At 50.3% G+C, this 19,815-nt stretch overlaps 1 protein-coding gene across 8 annotated transcripts in view; it reads left to right on the top strand.

Annotated features, from left to right (window-relative positions):
- Positions 1-19,815, top strand: part of PCNT (pericentrin) — a 134,030-nt gene that overhangs the window by 112,905 nt on the left and 1,310 nt on the right. For 5 of the 8 annotated variants that reach the window (XM_086676210.1, XM_086676207.1, XM_086676211.1 and 2 more), the window contains 8 exons: positions 528-1,148; positions 4,535-4,749; positions 5,535-5,637; positions 6,871-7,044; positions 13,133-13,243; positions 14,689-14,921; positions 16,480-16,556; positions 18,353-18,473. In XM_086676210.1, the coding sequence (XP_086532336.1) occupies positions 528-1,148; positions 4,535-4,749; positions 5,535-5,637; positions 6,871-7,044; positions 13,133-13,243; positions 14,689-14,921; positions 16,480-16,556; positions 18,353-18,473 (1,655 nt within the window). Of the gene's footprint in view, positions 1-527; positions 1,149-4,534; positions 4,750-5,534; positions 5,638-6,870; positions 7,045-13,077; positions 13,244-14,688; positions 14,922-16,479; positions 16,557-18,352; positions 18,474-19,815 lie in introns of those variants that run through there. The other 3 variants (XM_086676213.1, XM_086676215.1, XM_086676214.1) reach the window with 2 other exon arrangements.

Consider the following 19,815-nt stretch of genomic DNA (forward strand, 5'->3'; position numbering starts at 1 on the left):
GCCTGCGTCTGCGGTACAGCAGCGTTTTCGTGGTGACAGACGGGTGCTCACAACCCCCACTGTCTGGCCGCACGGAGCACAGCCTCGGAAGTGCGTGCCAGACTGCATAAATGGCAGTGACCCGGCTTCTCTGTGCAGTGGAGGTTGTGTGTGTGAATTGGCATGCTGTTTGGCATCTCTGATGGCCACGGGTCTGGCAGGTGCTCTGTGTTCCTCAGTCCCAGGGCTGGGCAAAAGCGTCTTTCACCCACCCGGGGACTGTGGCTTGGCTAAAACATCGTGTGTCTGAGTGTCCAGGGTGTTGTGGTTCTAGGGAAGGTGTGCATTTACCGAACACTGCTTCAGGAAAGTACTTCATCCCTGAATAAAAATGGCAAAGTAACAGAAGAATTGTTACATGGTTTCCTTGTACCTGTAGGATAAAGAAGTGTAATTGCTAGGTCGAAGAATATGAGCAGAAATTGGGGCAGGAAGATGGTTTTGACACTTCTCTTGATTTGCTTTTTCCCATCTTTTCCCTGATACAGGAGCTAAGACTCTCTTTGGAGAAGCAGCACGCTCAGAGTAATAGACTGTGCGTTGCACTGAAGCACGAGCAGACGGCAAAGGACAACCTTCAGAAGGAGCTGCGGATCGAGGCCTCGCGCTGTGAGGCGCTGCTGGCGCAGGAGCGGAGCCAGCTGTCCGAGCTGCGGCGCAGCCTGGAGGCCGAGAAGGACCGGTCGCTGGAGCTGGCCACGGCCCTGCGCCACGAGCGCCTCCTGACGGAGCAGCTGAGCAGCCGAGCACAGGAGGCCCCGGCGCATCGCGCTCTGCTGAGGAAGCTGAAGGAAGAGAAGTCCCGCGCGGCGGAGCTGCAGGCGAGGCTGGAGCAGGTGCAGCGGCAGCTGGTGGCCGATGTGCAGAAGCAGCGTGCAGAGATCGAGAGGGAGAAGGAGGTAAGGGGCACGCAGACCTCCGCTGTGGAGCCCGCCCAGGCTTGGGAGCCGACAGAGGGGGAGAGTTCCTCACAGCAGCAGGCAGGACTAAAGCGCTCACAGGCGAGGCTGGCTGCACGGGAAGGACACAAGGACGCAAGAAGGAGAGCAGAGACGAGGCCCGGCCGGGCCGACACGGAGAAGAGGCAGGCTCGAGACAAGGAGAGACTGGTGAGAGCACCGCCGACCGCGTCGGCACCCAGCAGCCAGCCAGGGGGCCGAGAGCGCCACATGGGGGCTTGACCCTGGGCCACTCCTTCGTCCCGCTGGTCCGTGCGTCTGTCCCCTGCTGCCCCCTGGTTATCGCAGCTTTGTAGGTTTCCGTGTCGAGAAGCGTGAGTCTCCAACCTCGCTCGTTGTCAGGGCTTGGGTGTTCGGGGACCGTAGGGTTCTGGGGCCCAGCCTTGACTCTGCAGGTCACTTTGGGGGGTGAGGCCACCTCAGCGATGTTACCTCCACGAGTTGTGAGGTTGGAAGTCTGTCCGCGCGTTCAGGTCTTTGATTTCTTTCAGCCGCGTTTTGCTGTTTTCAGATGACGAGCGTTAACGCTGTGGTTCTGTTGTTCTGAGTGTTTTATTAGGGGTTGGTGTTGTCGTAAGTGGAACTGGTTTCTTCTTTCCGTGAGCAGATGGTTCCCTGCTGGCCTAGAGCAATGCCGTTGGGCCTTCTGTCGATCTTGCATCTTGTGCCCTTGCGCTTGTTTGTTGTTTCCAGTCATTTGATGCGTTCTTTGGGCTTTTCCACATATGAGATCACGTCACTTGCACGGAGATGTAGGTTTACTTCTTCCTTTCTGGTCCGGGTGCCTTTCGTCCCTCCTGCAGTGCTGAGTGGAGGTGCTGCAGCCTGTTACCCGTCCTCCACCCCCAGCTGTGACAGCTGCCCTTCATCAGAGGAGATTCTCAGGGTACCTGTTTTATTCAGACTTTTCGTGTCTTGTTTTCAGTCTCGAGAGTGAGTTGGATTTGTGGTTTTGGTGTCTTGAAATCTATGGTTTTTGCCCTTTATTCTCTTAATGTCACGTTTCTCGTTCGGTTTCACCGGTGGAGCCAGCCTTGCGCTCATGGGATGAATCCCACTTAACTTTGGTGTAGGATTCTTTTTTATATAGTGCTGGATTCGGTTTGCTAGTATTTTGTTAAGGATTCTGCATTTATGTTCATGAGAGATGTTGGTCTGTACTTTTACAGTTGTGGTGTCTTTTTTTTTATATTTATTTTTGAGAGAGAGACAGAGCATGAGCGAGGGAGGAGTAGAGAGAGAGGGAGACACAGAATCTGAAGCAGGCTCCAGGCTCTGAGCTGTCAGCACAGAGCCTGACATGGGACTCGAACTCATGAACCATGAGATAGATCATGACCTGAGCCAAAGGTGGACACTTAACCAACTGAGCCACCCAGGCACCCCATAAAGTTGTGGTGTCTTTGATTTTCATATTGGGATGATTTTTGCCCCACAGGTTGAGAAGTATTCCTTTTATTTTTTGGATAAAATGTTACTTTTAGGTATATTTTATGTCAACCAGAGCCTTTATTTCTGAGAAAATTATATCCTGTGTCTTCATGTGGATTCACGTATGTTTTGCCCTCTTTAAAAATCTTTTTTAGTGCTCACTTTGGCAGCACATATACTAAAAATATTTTTTAAAAACACACAAGGAAAATCAGTGGCCTGGTCTTTTCAGTGGTTAGCCTGCCGTGAAATGTTTGAGAAATGACTATGTGTTTCTAAAATCAAAAGTCTAGATTTCTAAGTGTTACAAAGATAAATCAGACCCCCAAATGGTATAAAATTAGTTTTGGAAGTTCATGTGGGGAGTGTGATCAGTATGTTTTAACAGCTTCACTGAGATACGTGGAGTTCACCAACCTGAATTGCGTCCTTTGCAGTTTTAGTACAAACTCAGAGCTGTGGACTCGTCACCACAGCCAGCTGTAGATTGTGTTCACCACCCCGTGTTGAGCCTCATGTTGTTAGCACTCACCCTCACTTCCTCCTCCAGCCCTGGCCACCGCGAGTCTACGGTCTGTTTGCAGATTGGCCTGTGCTGGACCTTCCTATGAAGGAACCACCCCCCACCCCCACCCCGCGCCCGCGTGGCCTTTCCTTGTCTGACTCCTTTCCTGATGTTTTTGGGGCTCGTCTGCGCTGCAGTGTGTGTCAGCGGCAATATGTTTTGCACGTGGCCTTCGCAGTGGCGTAAGCAGCCCTTGCTGTAGTGGCTGCATTTACCGCCCAGAGTCTTGGAAACGCAGGAGTAGTTTGGAGGTGTGACAGAATGGGCGCCGTGCGGCCGGGAAGCACCCCATGTTGTTTTGTGAAGGAAGCAAGTAGAGTCAAGCCCCAGATGGGCCTTCGTCACACAGCATCCCCAAACGTGTTCCAGATTGTGTGTGTGTGTGTGTGTGTGTGTGTGTGTGTGTGTGTGTGTATGTGTGTTTACTCTTTCTCCATGGGAACAGTGGCCTGTAGCCTTCGTGTGCCTCTTATGGACTTGCCCAAACTGTCTCTAAAGTTTTCAGCCAAACCCTATTATTGAATTTTGATTTTTTTTTTTTAAACGAGTGGTAATGTGATTGCTTAAAAAATGCAAAGAAAATGTTTCCTAAGTTAAATAAGTAATTATTCTTCATGATGCATCTTGGAAAGAATTTGAAGTGATTGATGTAGCCCCTTTGGTGTTATTTTCACTGTTGATGGTTAAAATTTTTTTAAAAAGTAAGTTTAATTTTTTATTTTATTTATTTTTTATTTTACTTATAAAAATAAACCTGTAGGTTTCTTGGTATGTTGCTTTCCTAACTTGGAAAATAGAGAAGTAATGATCCCTGTGTCCACACGAGGCTGGAGCGTTAATCGAGCGATGCCAGGAAGAGCCTGTGGTCCGCGATGCACGGGGCGTGTCGAGGGAGGCCCGGGCCGGGTTCTGGGCACCCGAGGTTCCCTCCCAATTTCGCGGGTATCTGTCTGCTTGTCTCCAGACACGGTGCCGCCTCCCGCCTCTCCTGGGGCCTCCTCACCCACGGAAGCTCCACCGGGCCGCCCCTGTCAGGCTTAGGGCTGCCCAGAGGGGTTTCCACCAGGTGACTCCCTCTGTCTCCCTGGAGGGGGCCCAGATCCCCGTGTCGGGCAGGAAGCTGGGGACTGTTCGCTTTCTCCCAGGCACCCGGCACACTCCGTGCTGAAGGGCATTTTGTAAGTGAGGCGGGTTGCACTTAGTGCAGGTGCTTGACCCTGCCCGTGTCTGTGTGTTGGCGTGTGTGCGCGCGCGCACGTCAAGGTCGGGTGCCAGAACTGGGGCCCGTGAAGACTCCTCCTCGTTTCGGCATGTGGCGTCCCCTCCTCACACTGGTGAGGGCCTGACAGTTCTCAGAAATGCAGGTCGAGCCTTCACCGCCGAGACCCCGTCCGTCTGAGGCAGGGGGGCTGCCCTGACTCCACGCCCCGTGTGGAGGGTGCCGGCCAGGGGCCGCCCCCTGCTGAGGGCGGGGCTTCTGCCTTCTGCTTCTGGAACGTGCGCACGAAGGGCCCGTCTGTTGTTTTGCCGTTGACAATAGCGAGAATTGGAACTGCGGCGCCAGCGTGACGAGCACAAGATCCGGCAGCTCCAGCGGACGGTTCAGGACCTGGAGGCGAAGGAGGAGGCCCGCCAGCGCCAGTGCCCGGAGTCGGCGCGGCTGCAGGAGCAGCGGCTCAGCCTGGAGAAGGTCCGGCAGCAGCTGCTCTGGGCCGCCGGGCTCCTGACCAGCTTCGTCAGCCAGACGGTGGACAGGTGAGCGCGAGGGCTCCGGCCACGCCCCCGCGAGCCCCGCCTCTTCCGTGAGGAGCGTGCACGAGGCTGGCGCCGGTGTTTGGTGTCAGGTGCCCATTTTTAAGCAACAGACGCTTGTTCCTCTCGCCACGTGTTGACACATTTGTGGGCAGCACTCTCTTGAAAGGTGTTGACAGCATGTGTTTTCTCTATTTGGATATGAGAGAAAAATCCAAGTTTCTTTTAGATCTGTTCTCCTCATGCCCTTTTACAATTGCTCACCACCCAGAGGGTCTGGACCTGACGCCAGGCCCCTCCTGCCCACTCCCACCGCGGTTGGGTGGGGCCAAGCATCCGCGCTGTGTCTGCCTTGCCCACGTCCTCAGGATCACCACTCACGTGACCAGGGTGTGTCTGCAGGGTTGAGGGACTGACAGGAGTGTTGACAGTATAATTAATTAAATTAATATTTGCCTTTTCCTGTAGGCACAGAAACTCAGCAAATACGGTTCTCCCGTCTGTAATTGGATTCGTTTATACAGCAGTATGATCTCTGAGCAGACTTTCCTGGGCTTCTCAGACTGTGCACAGGGCTGCACCACCTCAGGGCCACCACTGTCATTAGAGAGGCCCCGAGTCCCTAACTTTGTGGACAGGGCATGGCTTGACGAAGCAGTCATAAGCAAGTCCTCCTGGGGCTGCATTGGACCCATTTGTCATCTCTCCACGCGTTCCCTCCCAGTGGCTTTAGGTGATTATCAGTTGGGATCTGGGTGAACCCTCTAAGTGTCTGTTTATTTTCACAGGACAATTGGTGACTGGACATCATCAAATGAGAAAGCAGTGACGTCCTTACTGCACATGTTAGAGGAACTCAAGTCTGAGCTGAGCGCGCCCAACTCCTCCCAGGTGAGAGGTGGGGCTGCCTTTGCGGTTCCTTGTATCCCTCCTCCGCTGCCACAGAGAAGTGGGTGTCTTCTTGGGCATTGCCACGTGTTGCCCCCAGAAAGCCGCCTGACCTTGCCGATGCTCAGGCACTCCCCCCAGAGGGGCACGGGCTGCTCTGCCCCAGGCCCAGCCTGCTCCATGTACACCTGGGTTGAGACCCTGAGCTCTCAGCTGCGCCTGTCAGCTGCGTAGGAAGGTGATCAGAAGTTGTGGTTGCTGGGCAGCTGGGTGGCTCAGTTGGTTAAGCATCCGACTTTGGCTCAGGTCATGATCTGTCTCATGGTTCATGAGTTTGAGCCCCATTCGGGCTCTGTGCTGACAGCTCGGAGCCTGGAGCCTGCTTCAGATTCTGTGTCTCCCTCTCTCTCTGCCCCCCTCTTCCCCCAGCTCTCAAAAATAAACGTTAAAAAAAAAAAAGTCGTGGTGTCTGACACAAATTCCTGGTAGATGTTCCTTGGTAATCGTGAAAACATCCTGTTTATTGTGAAGGCAGCATGCATGTAGGCAGCAGGGGACCTTGTACCTGCTGAGCATGAGGGGTCAGTGTGGTGCATCCTGCCCTATTTACCAGTGCCTCTGTCAGTGTCCTGTGCCTGCTGTAGGCTGAGTGTGGCTCTGATTATGGAAGTAACGAACCTGTGTTAAGGGACTTACTCGTCGGACCCTCGGGGAAGAACCCACAGTTGCTCTCTGGGCCCTCTGTGTGCTCCCCTTGCTCACAGAGCTGTGAGCAGGCCGGTGCTCTGTAGCAGGCTGGCCCTGTCAATGCAGCCCAGGGCTGTGCGAAGTCAGTTTCTTACAGGATCAAAGAGAAATGTGCTTTGATCACTTACTGTTTTCCCTCCCATAGATGGACAGCTCTTCTTAGCCCCACAAGCTGTCACTGAACCCCAAATATGGGTAAAACTATAATTCCTGAAAATAACCAACAGTAAAAATACACAGTGTGTACCTTTTCTTTTTTTTTTTTTTTAGACTAAGAGCGTGCGCGAACAGGTGAGGGGCAGAGACAGATTCTCAAGCAGGCTCCACCTCCAGCGCAGAGCCCAACTCGGGGTTCGATCTCACAACCTTGGGATCATGACCAGAGCTGAAATCAAATCAGCCGCTCAACCAACTGAGCCCCCAGGGACCCCTAAAGTGTGTACCTTTTAACAAAAAACGTATATCCATTAATTTTTTTCTCTTTTCAAGAAAAAAATGCCAGCAGAGCTGCAGGTCCAGCTGGTGGATGTCCTGCTGAAAGACAATGACTCCCTCACGAAAGCTCTGTGCACAGTGACCCAGGAGAAGGCTGAGCTGCGCCTGGCGGTGTCCCAGCTGGAGACGTCTCTGAAGCAGCACCTGCTGAAGGGCCGTGTCCGGAGCGTACGTACTGGTGCTTCTGCTCGGAGATGGCGTGAACCGGGCTTCCTCTGGGCCGTGGGCTTGAGTGCTGGTTCTTTCCAGTTAGCTGTCATGGGCTCTGACCTCCCCAAGATGCCAGATGCCTTATATAACATTTCAGCAGGTTTTCCACTTTGTACACAGACACGGGACCCTTGCCGGGAGATGATGTTTGATACATGTTCATGAAAAGAAATCTGTTCGTTTGACTTTTACGTAATGAAAACGACCTCAATTTTCCTGATTGTATAGTTTGGTAGACTTTCTTCTTAGAATGCCTGATTTTTTTTTTCTTTTATATTTAGATTGTCATGTCCCTGATTTTACTTTTATGATGAAAAAATTTTTAATTGTTTTTTGCACTTGTATGCAGTAAAATCTGCCCCTGGTAGGATGCCATTTGAGTTTTCACACACATGTGGATTCTCGTGCCCCGTGTGACCACACTGTTAGCGGAGCACGTGGCCCAGCAGCACATCCTGTTCCCGGCTGCCGGTAGGCACAGCCTGGCTCTCTGCGGTTTGCCTTCTCCCGGTGCCACAGAAGCGGGCCCACACGGTGTGTAACGTTTCGGAGGGCTCCTCACTTCTCTCCTAGCGCCCACGAGATCATGCTGGGCGTTGGCGCATCAACAGCTCTTCTCTCATGCTGCTGAGCAGCGTCCGTGCACAGATGTGCCTCAGTTCAGCCGTCTGGCTGCTGGAGAATATTGGGGTTGTTTCCAGTGCTCAACGATTGTGGTCAGTGCTCCTGGAAGCTGCTGTGAGCAGGGTTCGTTTCTCCGGTGTAAATACCCAGGAGGGGACGCCGTGTCCCGTCACATTTCTGCCGAACCCTGCCGAGTGCCCAATAGCTGCACCATTTCACTTGCCCTTGAACGGAACGTGGGAGTCGGGTCCCTCAGCATCTTCACGCTTGGGGCGGGCGGTGCCTTTTCTTGTAGCGTCCCGCAGTGCGCGGCGACATCTGTGTTTCTTCTTTAGTGAAGAGTCCTTCCAAGTCTTTGCCCACTTGTGTTTTTTTTCCCCCTTTATCTATTTGCATTGAAATCCAAGTTAACATATAGCATAATAATGATTTCAGGAATAGAATGTAGTAGTTCATTACTTATACATAACACCCAGTACTCATCACAACAGGTGTCCTCCTCGGTGCCCATCACCCATCTACCACATCCCCCACCCACCTCCACTCCATCAGCCCTTAGTTTGTTCTCTGTATTTAAGAGTCTCTTAGGGTTTGTCTTCCTCTCTGTTTTTATCCTATCTTTGCTTCCCTTCCTATATGTTCATCTATTTTTCTTAAATTCCACATATGAGTGAAATCACACGATATCTTTCTCTGATTTATTTTGCTTAGCATAATACCCTATAGTTCCATCCACGTAGTTACAAATAGTCTTCGCCCACTTTTAAATGGCATTGTTTTCTTATTTTGTTGTGTTTCCAGTTCATATATTGTGATATGTTTTGCAAATCTCTTCTCCCAGTCTGTGTTGTCTCTTCTGCATAGATAGTACTCTTTGCAAAACAACAGTTTTAATTTTAATAAAGTCAATTTGTTTTTTTATGGATTGTGCCAAGAGTTTTATAGTTTTCCTTCTTACGTTTAAGTCTAGGATCCATTTTGCTTTTTTTTTTTTTTTTTTTTTTTTTTTGGTCTGAGGGTTAGGTCAAGGGTTATTTGTATGCAGGTTGATATCCAGTTATGCTGGCATACGTTGAAGATTGTCTTTTGTTATCAGTTTGTCTTTGCCAAAGTCAGAAGTTGCTCCACAGTTGTGTGTGTGTGTGTGTGTGTGTGTGTGTGTGTGTGTGTGTGTGTGTGTGTGTGTGTATTCTCTGTTCTGCTCTCCTGGCCCTCACCAGCTGCCTGATAGGTGTGGGTGACAAAACCTCCTCCAATTACACATTGGTGATCATTGCATTCTATGAACATACTAAAAACCTGTTGAACAACTGTTTTCAGAGGATAAGTTTTATGGTATGTGATTTATATTTCAATAACGCTATTATAGAGGTTTAGGCAAGCATTGACATCTTGACTGTATAACTGTAACTGTTATTGAATTTAGCGGTATTGAATCTTCTCATCTGTGAACTTGGGATGTCCCTTCATGTATTTAAATCTCTTAAAATTTCTTCCTTTTTTTCTTTTCTTTTCTTTTTTTTTCCTATGTTTGTTTATTTTTGAGAGAGAGAAAGCATAAGCAGGGGAGGGGCAGAGAGAGAGACACACAGAATCCGAAGCAGGCTCCAGCCTCTGAGCTGTCAGCACAGAGCCCAACACGGGGCTCAAACCCACAAATTATGGGATCATGACCTGAACCAAAGTTAGACATTCAACTGACTGAGCCACGCAGGCATCCCATAAAATTTCTTTCTTAAACATGTTGTAGTCATCAGCATTCATATTCTAAAAACATTTTGTTAGATTTTTACCTAAATATTTCATTTTTCAGGGGCCTGTTGTAAATGGTACTTTTCAAATGTTTTGCTTTCCAATTATTCATGGCTAGTGTATGGAAACACATCAACATTCATAGGTTTGCCTGGACCTTAGATGTCCTGTGACCTTGCTAACCTCACTTTTTAACCCTCGAAGTGTTTCTGTAGGATTTTCTACATGGACAATTACATCATCTGCGAATAGAAAGTTTTATTTTTTTCTTTCCAATGCAAATACCTTTGATTTTCTTTTCTTGCCTGGTGTACAGGCTGGACTTCCAGACTTGGATGTGTTTGTGCAGGCGTGGTCCCCCATCTTGGGGGTGGCCTTTGCTCTGTCACTGTGAAGGGTGGTGAGCAGGTACTCACGGGAAGGCCCCAGCCTTAGTGTGCAAAGACTGTATCCTGAACAGATGTTTAATTTGTTATGCTTTTTCTTCACCTGTTGATATGGTGATGTGTTTTGTCTTGTTCGGTCAGTTAACAGGGTGCGTTACGTTGATTTTTGGATGTTGACTATCTTGTGGCGCCAGGAAAAGCCCCACTCGGTCATGATGTCTTATTATTTTTATATATTGTTGGGTTTGATTTGCTAATATTTTGTTGAGCATTTTTGTATCTGGGTTCACGAGGGATTTTAATCTGGAGTTGGTTTTTTGTTTTTTATTTTTATATTGTCATTGTCTGGTTTTGGCCTCATAAAATAAGATGAAACATGTTTCCTCTTTTTACTTTCTGGAAGAAATTACATAGAGCTGGTATTTATTTCTTCCTTAAATATTTGTTAAAATTTAACCAGGAAACCACCTGGGCCTAGTGTGGGTTGTTTTTCAACCACCCCCGCTGAAAAACAGGTGGTAGTTAGTGATGGACTTGATGTTTCTGGTGCTGGATGGAGGGAGAGGGTCCTGTGAAAGTCAGTTTGTCCAGCTGGTTGGTGTCCTGTGGCCTTTTGAGTTGTCTCCTCCTTGTCTGCAGTCACCACACGGGAGATACTGACATCACTGAACAGAATGGTGAATTTGTCTGTCTTCAAGCTCCATCCAGTTTTGCTTTGCGTGTTTGAAGCTCTGGTGGGAGATAAAGTAAAGGGACCTCTGTACTGGGGAAGTAGGGTCCAAGCACTAAGGAGACTCAGGACTTCCGTTCTTTGATGTGAGAAGTTCTAAACGCTGCACGTTTTAATCTTTTTTTTTTTTAAGTTCATTTGTGTATTTTGAGAGACAGAGACAGAGAGAGCATGAGCAGGGGAGGGGCAGAGGGAGAGGGAGAATCCCAAGTAGGCTCCACACTGTCAGCACAGAGCCTGATGTGGACCTCGAACCCACAAACCGCGAGATCATGACCTGGGCTGAAGTCACTTAACTGACTGAGCTACCCAGGCACCCCGAAAGCTCCGTGTTTTACTCTTGATGAAAGCTGTCATCAGCACCAGTTCACAGCCCTGTCTGCTTCTCTGGAACTTGCTCACAGGTGTTTGGAGGTCCCTTGTTGAAGGCATCCTGTTGGCCCTGTGGGACTAAAGTCCAGTCACCCTTAGAGCACTTTTGTCCTTTATGTGAAAGTTCACAAGGAAATCAGGAAGTTATTTCTATTGAAGAAAAATTGACATACGATACTGTATTAGCTTCAGGTGTGTAACATAGTGGTTCGACACTTACACACATCACAAAACGGGGACCACCCTGGGTCTGGTTACTAGCCGTCACCACACAGTTACTGTGTTCTCTCTGCTGCATCTTCTTTACGACTGGACATTTGCACCTCTTAGTCCCCTCCATCCATTTTGTCCGTTCCCCGACCCTCCTCTCTCTGGCCACCAACCAGTTTGTTCTCTGTGTCTGTGAGCCTGTTTCTAATCTGTTTTGTTTGTTCATTGGGCGTGTTTTTAGATTCCACATGTAAGTGAAATCAAATGGTATTGGTCTTTTTCTGTCTGACTTATTTCACTTGGCATAATACCTTCGAGGTCCATGCATGTTGTCATGGACACTTGGGTGGCTTCTCTATCTTGGCTCTTGTAGATAATGCTGCCGTTAACATAGGGTGCAGGTCTTTTTTCACATTATCTTTTCATTTTCTTTGAGTAAATACTCAGAAGTGGAGTTACAGGATTGTATGGTAGTTCTGTTTTTAACTTTCTGAGGAACCTCCAGAGTGTTTTCCAGAGCAGCTGCACCAGTTTGCATTCCCACCAGCAGTGCAAGAGGGTTCCCCTTTCTCGGCGTCCTCGCCAACATCTGTTGTTTCTTGTCGTTTTGGTCATAGCCATTCTGACAGGCGTGAGGTGGTATCTCATTGTGGTTTTGACTTGTATTTCCCTGATGAGGAGTGATGTGGAGCATCTTTTCAGGTGTCTATTGGCCACTTGGATGTCTCCTGGGAAAACTGTTCAGATCCTCTGCTCATTGGATTGTTTGTCATACTGAGTTGTATGAATTTTTAAAATATATTTTGGATGTTCACTTCTTATTGGATGTATTGTTGGTTGATGGTTTCCTTTGCTTTTTTAGTTTGGTGTAGTCCTACATAATTTTTGCTTTCGTTGTAGGAAATAAATGTTTTCAAGGAGTAAGTCACAGTCTGCGAGTGAACTGGTGGGGCATTTTGCCCTTCATGTCCAAGACAATTTCCATTTCTAGAGTGTTTCTTTCCAGAAAAGCCCAGGCTGTGTTTTAGAACCAGGAAAACAAACATCTGTCCTTTTCCTTCTTCCTCATCATGGGTCCGGCGAGGGCCCTTCCACGGGGTCACCCTGGTGCTAGGCTCCTCCTTTCAGCCAAGTCCTGGTGCTGGGGGCTGGTGCCACCAGGCTGCCTTTGATTCCTGTTCCAGACTGAGGGGCGGAGGTCACAGTGCACATGGCCCAAGTACTTGGAGCTCCCTTTGGCCTCAGTAACAGGTCCTGGTTGTCCGATGTGGGCGGTCCCTTTGTTGTCCTCACTGTGGGATCCTCCTCCTCTGTTAACGCGTCCCTACTGGAGCTCTGGGCGTCTTCCACACACATCGTGGTGTCCAGGCCATGCTGTGTGCATTTGGACACGCTGCCTGGTCATGACGTCCTCAGTGTGCGTGGCACCCATGTGGGGCCCTTGCTGAGGTTTCCAAGAGTGTGATTTGTTGGTGCTGGAGTAGAACCAGGGATTCACACCTGCCAGGAGTTAGCATTTCTAGGACCAGAGAGTATGAGGGTGTTTAACAGGCTTAGCACTTTGAATTCAGGGTTCTTTTCATAATTATTTAGATTTTGTTTTTAATAAAAATGTACCTTTTGTGCAGTCATACTTCAATAAATGCTATGTAGCAACTACCCGTGAGTATTATCTGATTGATAATACCACGTGACAGCTTAGGCACCAGCGAAAAGAGGCTGAAGGTGGCCCAGGCATGGCCCACATCATGGCATTCGGGAGATGTGCGCCCAGCCCCCTTGCACCCGGGGTGGGCCTCCCCCTGGAAAGACCCCTGGGGGAGCAAGAAACAAGCTGTTTGAACATGACCCTGCCCCTGGGGCTGGGGTTCCGAGGGGTCATCTCCTGCCGACTCTGCCCTCGGCCATGTTTCTCAGGGTACTCCTCTGTTGGCTCAGCCGTGTGGACGATGCCGTGTGTGGTTCGTTACAGAGGCCGGACAGGTCTTCATGGAGGCAAGACAGGACGGTGTCACAGAGCTCACCGCGACAGCCGGAGGCAGGGTTGCCCGCAAGCGAGGATGCAAACCCCTGCAGCATGAAGGTAAGGGCGGGTCTGAGGGCTGTGTTGGGTGTGCACGGTGTCACCTGCTTGGTGCCCTTTGTCTGTTTTTATAAAGACTGTCTATTTCTAGAGCAGTGTAAGGCTCACAGCAGAATTGAGGGGAAGGTGCGGAGACGTCCCACACCTGAGCGAGCCTGCATGGACGGGTCCCGGTCACCCAGAAGCACGGTGCATGGCGGGGCTTGCTCTCGATGGTGCACACTCTGTGGGTCCGACAGTCGTGTAGGGACAGGTGGCCGCCCTTACGTGTCTTGCAGAGTCGCTTCCCCTAAAAATTCTCTGCTGTGCCTGGTCATTCTCCCTCCACACCTAAAATCCCGGTGCTTTAAAAACCCTGGCCTGTTCATTGTAGCAGCAAAAGCATTCTTGTGACATGGGGTTCCCCTGGGCCTGAGCACAGCTGCCAAAACACGTACCCGCCCTGTGCCTGTTTCCAGCCGGGAGACATGCTGGTTCTAGCTGTCGAGCTGTCGCACATGAGGGGAGTTCAAGTGAGAACACCTCCATCTGAAAGCTGGCCCCATTCCGCACAAACCTCGTGTCTGTGCTTGGAGTCCCGTTAGACCACAGTCTCCACACCCTGAAAGGGCCCTGCTCATCATGTTGGCCCTGAGGTTTGTGCTCTGAGCCCTCTCGAGTGAAAAATTGTGTCACAGCATTAGGGTATAAGGACATACCTCTCTATGTGACTTGAGGGATTTCCCACAGCCCCTGAGATGTCCAGGGGGCCCAGGATGAGACCCCGCCCCGCCACAGGGGCGCACCTTACCTTGTGGTCAGATTCCTGGGGTCTTTGGGGGGCTCCCTTGAGGCTTGGAAAGGAAGTCTGTGGTCTCCCTTTTGTCTGATACAGGAGATCAAACTCTGCACAGCAAAGCCGTCCCTGGGGACGGAGGTCACACAGGGCTGATGTGACAATTTGCTGAGAAGGAAAACAGTCTGGTTCTTTTTCTTTTTCTTTTTTTGAAGATTTATTTATATATTGAAGTTGTCTCTATGCCCAACGTGGGGCTTGAACTCACAACCCTGAGATCAAGAGTCGCACGCTCCACCGACTGAGCCAGCCAGGTGCCTCTGTCTGGTTCTTTTTAAAGATGGTACAATGGTACAGGGGCACCTGGGTGGCGCAGTCGGTTAAGCGTCTGACTTCAGCCAGGTCACAATCTCGCGGTCCGTGAGTTCGAGCCCTGCGTCGGGCTCTGGGCTGATGGCTCAGAGCCTGGAGCCTGTTTCCGATTCTGTGTCTCCCTCTCTCTCTGCCCCTCCCCCGTTCATGCTCTGTCTCTCTCTGTCCCAAAAATAAATAAACGTTGAAAAAAAAAAATTAAAAAAAAAAATAAAGCACAATGGTACAAACGTACTGTACAACTTCTGTCAGCAAGATGTCTTTGTTCCATGATTGTTTTGCTTTTTTCTTCTTTCAGATGGAAAAACTATATCTGCATTATTTGAGAGCAGAAAGCTTCAGAAAGGCTCTGATTTATCAAAAGAAGTATCTTTTACTATTGATCGGTGGATTCCAGGACTCTGAACAAGAAACACTCTCCATGATCGCTCATTTGGGAGTATTTCCTTCCAAAGCTGATAAGAAAATTAGCACATCTCGCCCTTTTACAAAGTTCCGAACTGCCGTCAGGGTTGTGATCGCTATATTAAGGTAATCTTCGCAAGCAGGAGGCACATTGGGCTTAGTCCTCCGTTGTCTTACTGTGCAATTACATTCTTTTCTAAGATGATGACACTTGAGGCCTTCAAGTGTACGTGGCATTTGCCTTCAAGAAATCATGTTGTGCAAAACTGTCAGCTGCCTTCTGACGCCAGAAGATTGAGGGATGCCTTTTTATCACAAAACAGTGCCTTGCCCCTTGATGGGTCTCTCTCAGGGTCCCTTCTGATGACAGGCACATCTGATCAAGTTCGAAACTGCATTTCACTGCTTCAGATTGCAGTTTCCTGTGTTTTAGTCAAATTTGTGCTCCATAAAAAGGGCCAGGTGCATAGGAACAGGGGACCCACACGAGGTGCTATTTTCCATCGTGAGTATGAGACCACTCCTGGGGGAGGGGAGGCTGTGGGGGTCCCACCAGCCTCAGACGCCGCTCACTGTCCCAGTCGTTTGTTTACACAGGGTCTCTTTTGGGGGACAGGTATGTGACTCTGGTGTGATTGGAAGTTTTGACCTGTTCAAAATTAACAGTGATGAGAATCCGTTTTATATTATAATTGTAAGATGTGCTGAATTTCTAAAAATGTTTGTCCCAGTAAGAATTGTACTACTGTATCCGCTCCATGATGCCCACAAGGTGTGTCCTCAGGCCCCAGCCCTCTGTGGGAGGGTACACGCTGAACGCAGTAGCTGGGTGGGCTGCCTTCCCTGGCTTCTCTCCCCCAAGCTGCAGAGGGTGGTGGGAGCCCTGCTCCCCGCAGAGACTGAGCACCGGCCATTCCGGTCCATCAGGGTTCCTTGCTCTCGTGCTCTCGACTCTCAGCCTCAGGCCACTTAGTCCCCTCACCTCTGAGTTCTGACCAGAGACCACCCCCTCACCATCTGTGTGTCCATCTGTCTGTCTGTCCATTCTGCGTTTTTGGACAGGAAGCCTGGTAGGTGGTCTGTGGGGCTGGTAAGCAGTCCCAAGGCCCCGCCGCCAGCACTCCTCTGACGGTGGAGGAGCATTTTCAGCAGCAGTGGTTTGATGCGAGGCAGACATGCCTTCTAAGAGGGCCTGTGGTCAGAGAGGCAGCGGTGCCTGGAGCAACAGCCAGCGGGAAGGCCCGCTCTGAAGGGCGTCCACTAAGCCACAGAGGGCCCGTCCCAGGAGGGGTCAGGGAGCCCCCCCCCCCCCCCCCCCAGTGCTGCTCCTCCCGACACCCACCTGGTACTCCTCAGTCTTCTGACCAGGAGCGCCTGCGGGCAAAAGCCTCTGTCTTTGCGCCTTTTGTCCTGAGCCATTAGGTGGCGTTAGTGGCGAAGGGAGCAGGTGTTGCAGACTGATTTGAACTGGGGTCTGTGAGGTTCTGAGCTGGTGGGCATCGGGCGGTTGTGGGGGCTGTGACAAGGAAGGTGCTGAGGGCACAGGCATCAAGGTCACCACAAAGACAGTGGGGGCCCACCTGAGTCTGATTCCAGTCGTAGATCGCATCTGGATTTTCGTTGTTCTTTTCGCTCCTATTTGCTCTAGTTTTCAACGTTTTGTGTCCTTTTCTTTCCTTTGTAGACTGCGTTTTTTGGTTAAGAAGTGGCAAGAAGTAGATCGAAAAGGAGCTGTTGTGCAAGGCCGAGCGGCCCGCCCAGGTGGGCCCCCTGCTTAACCCCTTTCCGCTGGCAGCCAGGTGCTGGCTGAGCCCGTTGGAGACGCAGTAAAGCAAATATGAAATCAGTACATCCAGGGACGCTGGCAGCGAGGCGAGATGGCTTCAGAAGGAAAACGGCTTTAACGTTGGGAAGCGTAGAAAAACCCAGGGTTTACACAGTTAATGGTCGAAAAAATGTAGAAACGCTAAATATGTTGACCAATAACTCATTTAGTAGAAGGTCCACCTTACTGTCCAAAACCAAGTGATGTTCTGCTTGGTATGGCCACATCTGTCCTTGGGGCACCACTGCCTGCTGGATCAGCCACACCTGGTCCCCAGGTGCCATGCTGACCCACGCACAAGCACAGAGAACGCCCCGGTCATGGGGCACGCAGCCCCTTGTCCTGCGGGGCTTCGGGGGCCTGGTGGGAGGCTGCCAGTAGGCGGTGCCCCCTGAGCTCTGCCCCCAGAGCTGACCATCAGGGGACTGGGCTTCCCTAGTCACTGATTAGCTTTGGTTCCTACCTGTTTGTTACTTCTTGAAATAAAAATGGCTTTTCGACCTTCAGGCCTTTAGGAGAGTTTTCTCCTACACCAGGTGCACCTGGTGGTCTCCAGGGTTCTGCCTCTCCCTCTTTGGAGACCTCGCCTCAAAATGGGGGGGAGGAACACCCTCCTCACTCCTGCCCCCAGGATCCCCTGGAGGCACTGCCCGTATGCATGCTGGGGTCAGGTCAGCCCTGCAGGCAAGGGCAAAACACAGGTGATCAAAACTCAGGGTTCTTGTAGAGCTTTTTTTTCTTTTTTAAAATAAGAACAGTTCCATTCATTCATTCATTCATTCATTCATTCATTCATATTTTAAAGAGAGAGCACCAGTGGGGGGCGGAGCAGCAGGAGAGAGAGAATTTTAAGCAGCTCAGTGTGGAGCTTGTGGCAGGGCTCAATCCCCTGACCGTGGGATCATGACCTGAGCTGAAATCGAGTCGGACACTCGACTGAGCTGCCGAAGCACCCATAGGGTTTTTAAAACAATTTTTAGGGGTGCCTGGCTGGTTCAGTTGGTGGAGGATGTAACTCTTGATCTCAGGGTTGTGAGTTCGAGCCCTACATTGGGTGTAGAGATGGCCTAAAATAATAAAAAAAAAAAAAAAAAATTCAGGGGTGCCTGGGTGGCTCAGTTGGTTAAGCGTCCAACTTCGACTCAGGACATGATCTCACAGTTCATGGGTTTGAGCCCCTTGTTCGGCTCTGTGCTGACAGCTCAGAGCCTGGAGTCGGCTTTAGATAGATACTGTGTCTCCCTCTCTCTCTATCCCTTCCCTGGTCACACACACCTTCTCTCTCAAAATTAAATATTAAAAAACATTTTTTAGGGGCGCCTGGGTGGCGCAGTCGGTTAGGCGTCCGACTTCAGCCAGGTCACGATCTCGCGGTCCGTGAGTTCGAGCCCCGCATCAGGCTCTGGGCTGATGGCTCAGAGCCTGGAGCCTGTTTCCGATTCTGTGTCTCCCTCTCTCTCTGCTCCTCCCCCGTTCATGCTCTGTCTCTCTCTGTCCCAAAAATAAATAAACGTTGAAAAAAAAAAAAAAATTTAAAAAAAAAAAATATATAAAAAAAAAAAAAACATTTTTTAAATCTCTAAGGCATAATTTTTATAAATAGGGTATTTTTAAAATGTTTGAAGTTGCCATGCAGATCTTAAAAGCTTAACTTTTGGTAGAGGGTCCTTCCTACTAAAAGGCATTCATCTCTTTTCCTATTCCCTTTGTTGTTAAACGATTGTGGGGGAAGGATTCCCGATGCCACGGCAGCAGCCTCCACCCAAAACCAGCACGTCCCCACCAACCCGGGATGCATCCTCCAGCCACACTGGGGACCCTGTGCCAAAAGCTTCCCCGTGCAAGAGGGAGAGGTGAGTGTACTTCGAGGCTGCATTTTCACTGCAGCCGGGCCCGCGCTGTAGCGCAGCCGCTGTGCACGGGGCTGTCTCCAACCGCGGGACCCCTCCCCAGACGTGCACACAGCCACGCAAGGCCTTGGTGGGCTCACCATAGTTCTCTGGGATTGGGGTTTTGCACACATGATATTATCTCTGTACTTAGCACTCAGTTGGCAGTTGAGATGTTACAGCAACACAGTTAAACATCCATAGGTTATTTTAGGTGGGGAAGAGCCCTTTTCATTTTAAGAGATAGGAGCACCTGTGGTTGGATGGTAGAATGCAGGTTTGTTTAAAAATTAAATTGAGGAAAGCTTTCCATAATGGCCTAAGGGTTTGAGCCAGGATTATATGGAATAGGCACGTCCTGAGGCCCCGGTGGGGGTGGCGGGATGTGGCCCCGCCTTGTCCCCAGAGCGTGTTTTCCCAACAGAGGGATTTCTCATCTAGGTGCTAATTACGGAAGATGTGACTTCCGTTGCATTTCTGCAGATTGAACCATGTGACCATCCTGTCCAAATGCTCGTGTGAGGAAATCTAGAGCAGGAGTCATTTATGTAATTCTTTCAACAACATGACCTCCAGTGTTTGTAACATACCCTTAAAATGTGTAGCAGAATTCAGTTTGCATCTTTGTGGGTGTTTGCACACACATCCAGTCTTCTGTTTCTCTGAGTGAGCTTTCCAGAGCAAGCTCCACTCTTAGGGTACAGCACTGTCTCCGAAGTGCCATTGACCGGCATTCGCTCCTTCACCCCATGCCCCTGGCTGACGGTGGCATGTCAGTGCAGACCACACTTCAGGAGTGTGGCGGCCACTGGTGTGGCTGTCCCAACAGGAGAGATGGTGCAGTACACACAGGCGCCACGGCCGTGCCACGGGGCAGCCCAGGCGCATGTGCTGTGCGTCCGGGTCTTGATCTCCTGTGCTGATGACGTTCCACCAACGTGTGCAGTTCCTCAGGGAGACATATCATGAAAGTTTTGGCTTTGGCCCGGCCACGAGCAAGGCAGGGAACGCACACGTGTCCACTCTGTGTGGGGAAGGCAGAGGTTGCTGGTCTGGTGGCCGAGGCCTCTCCAATGTGGACGGGGTGAGGATGAACAGGAAGTGTCCCTACCCTGAGAGACAGTGACAGCAGAGGACCAGGAGGAAGATGCACTGAGTAGGGACCAGAATGGGACGGGTTGTGCCTCCAGTGAAGGGGACAGCTCGGGACCATCGGAAAAGTCCCGTGGGTAGTTGGGTCACCCTCAGGGCACAAAGAAGAGGTGGGTCTGAGGGACAGTGGTGCAAAAACCAGTTGGGATAATGA

The sequence above is a fragment of the Puma concolor genome, chromosome C2, assembly GCF_028749965.1.
Source record: "Puma concolor isolate L17-30 chromosome C2, mPumCon1.1.hap2, whole genome shotgun sequence".
Taxonomy (NCBI): Eukaryota; Metazoa; Chordata; class Mammalia; order Carnivora; family Felidae; genus Puma; species Puma concolor.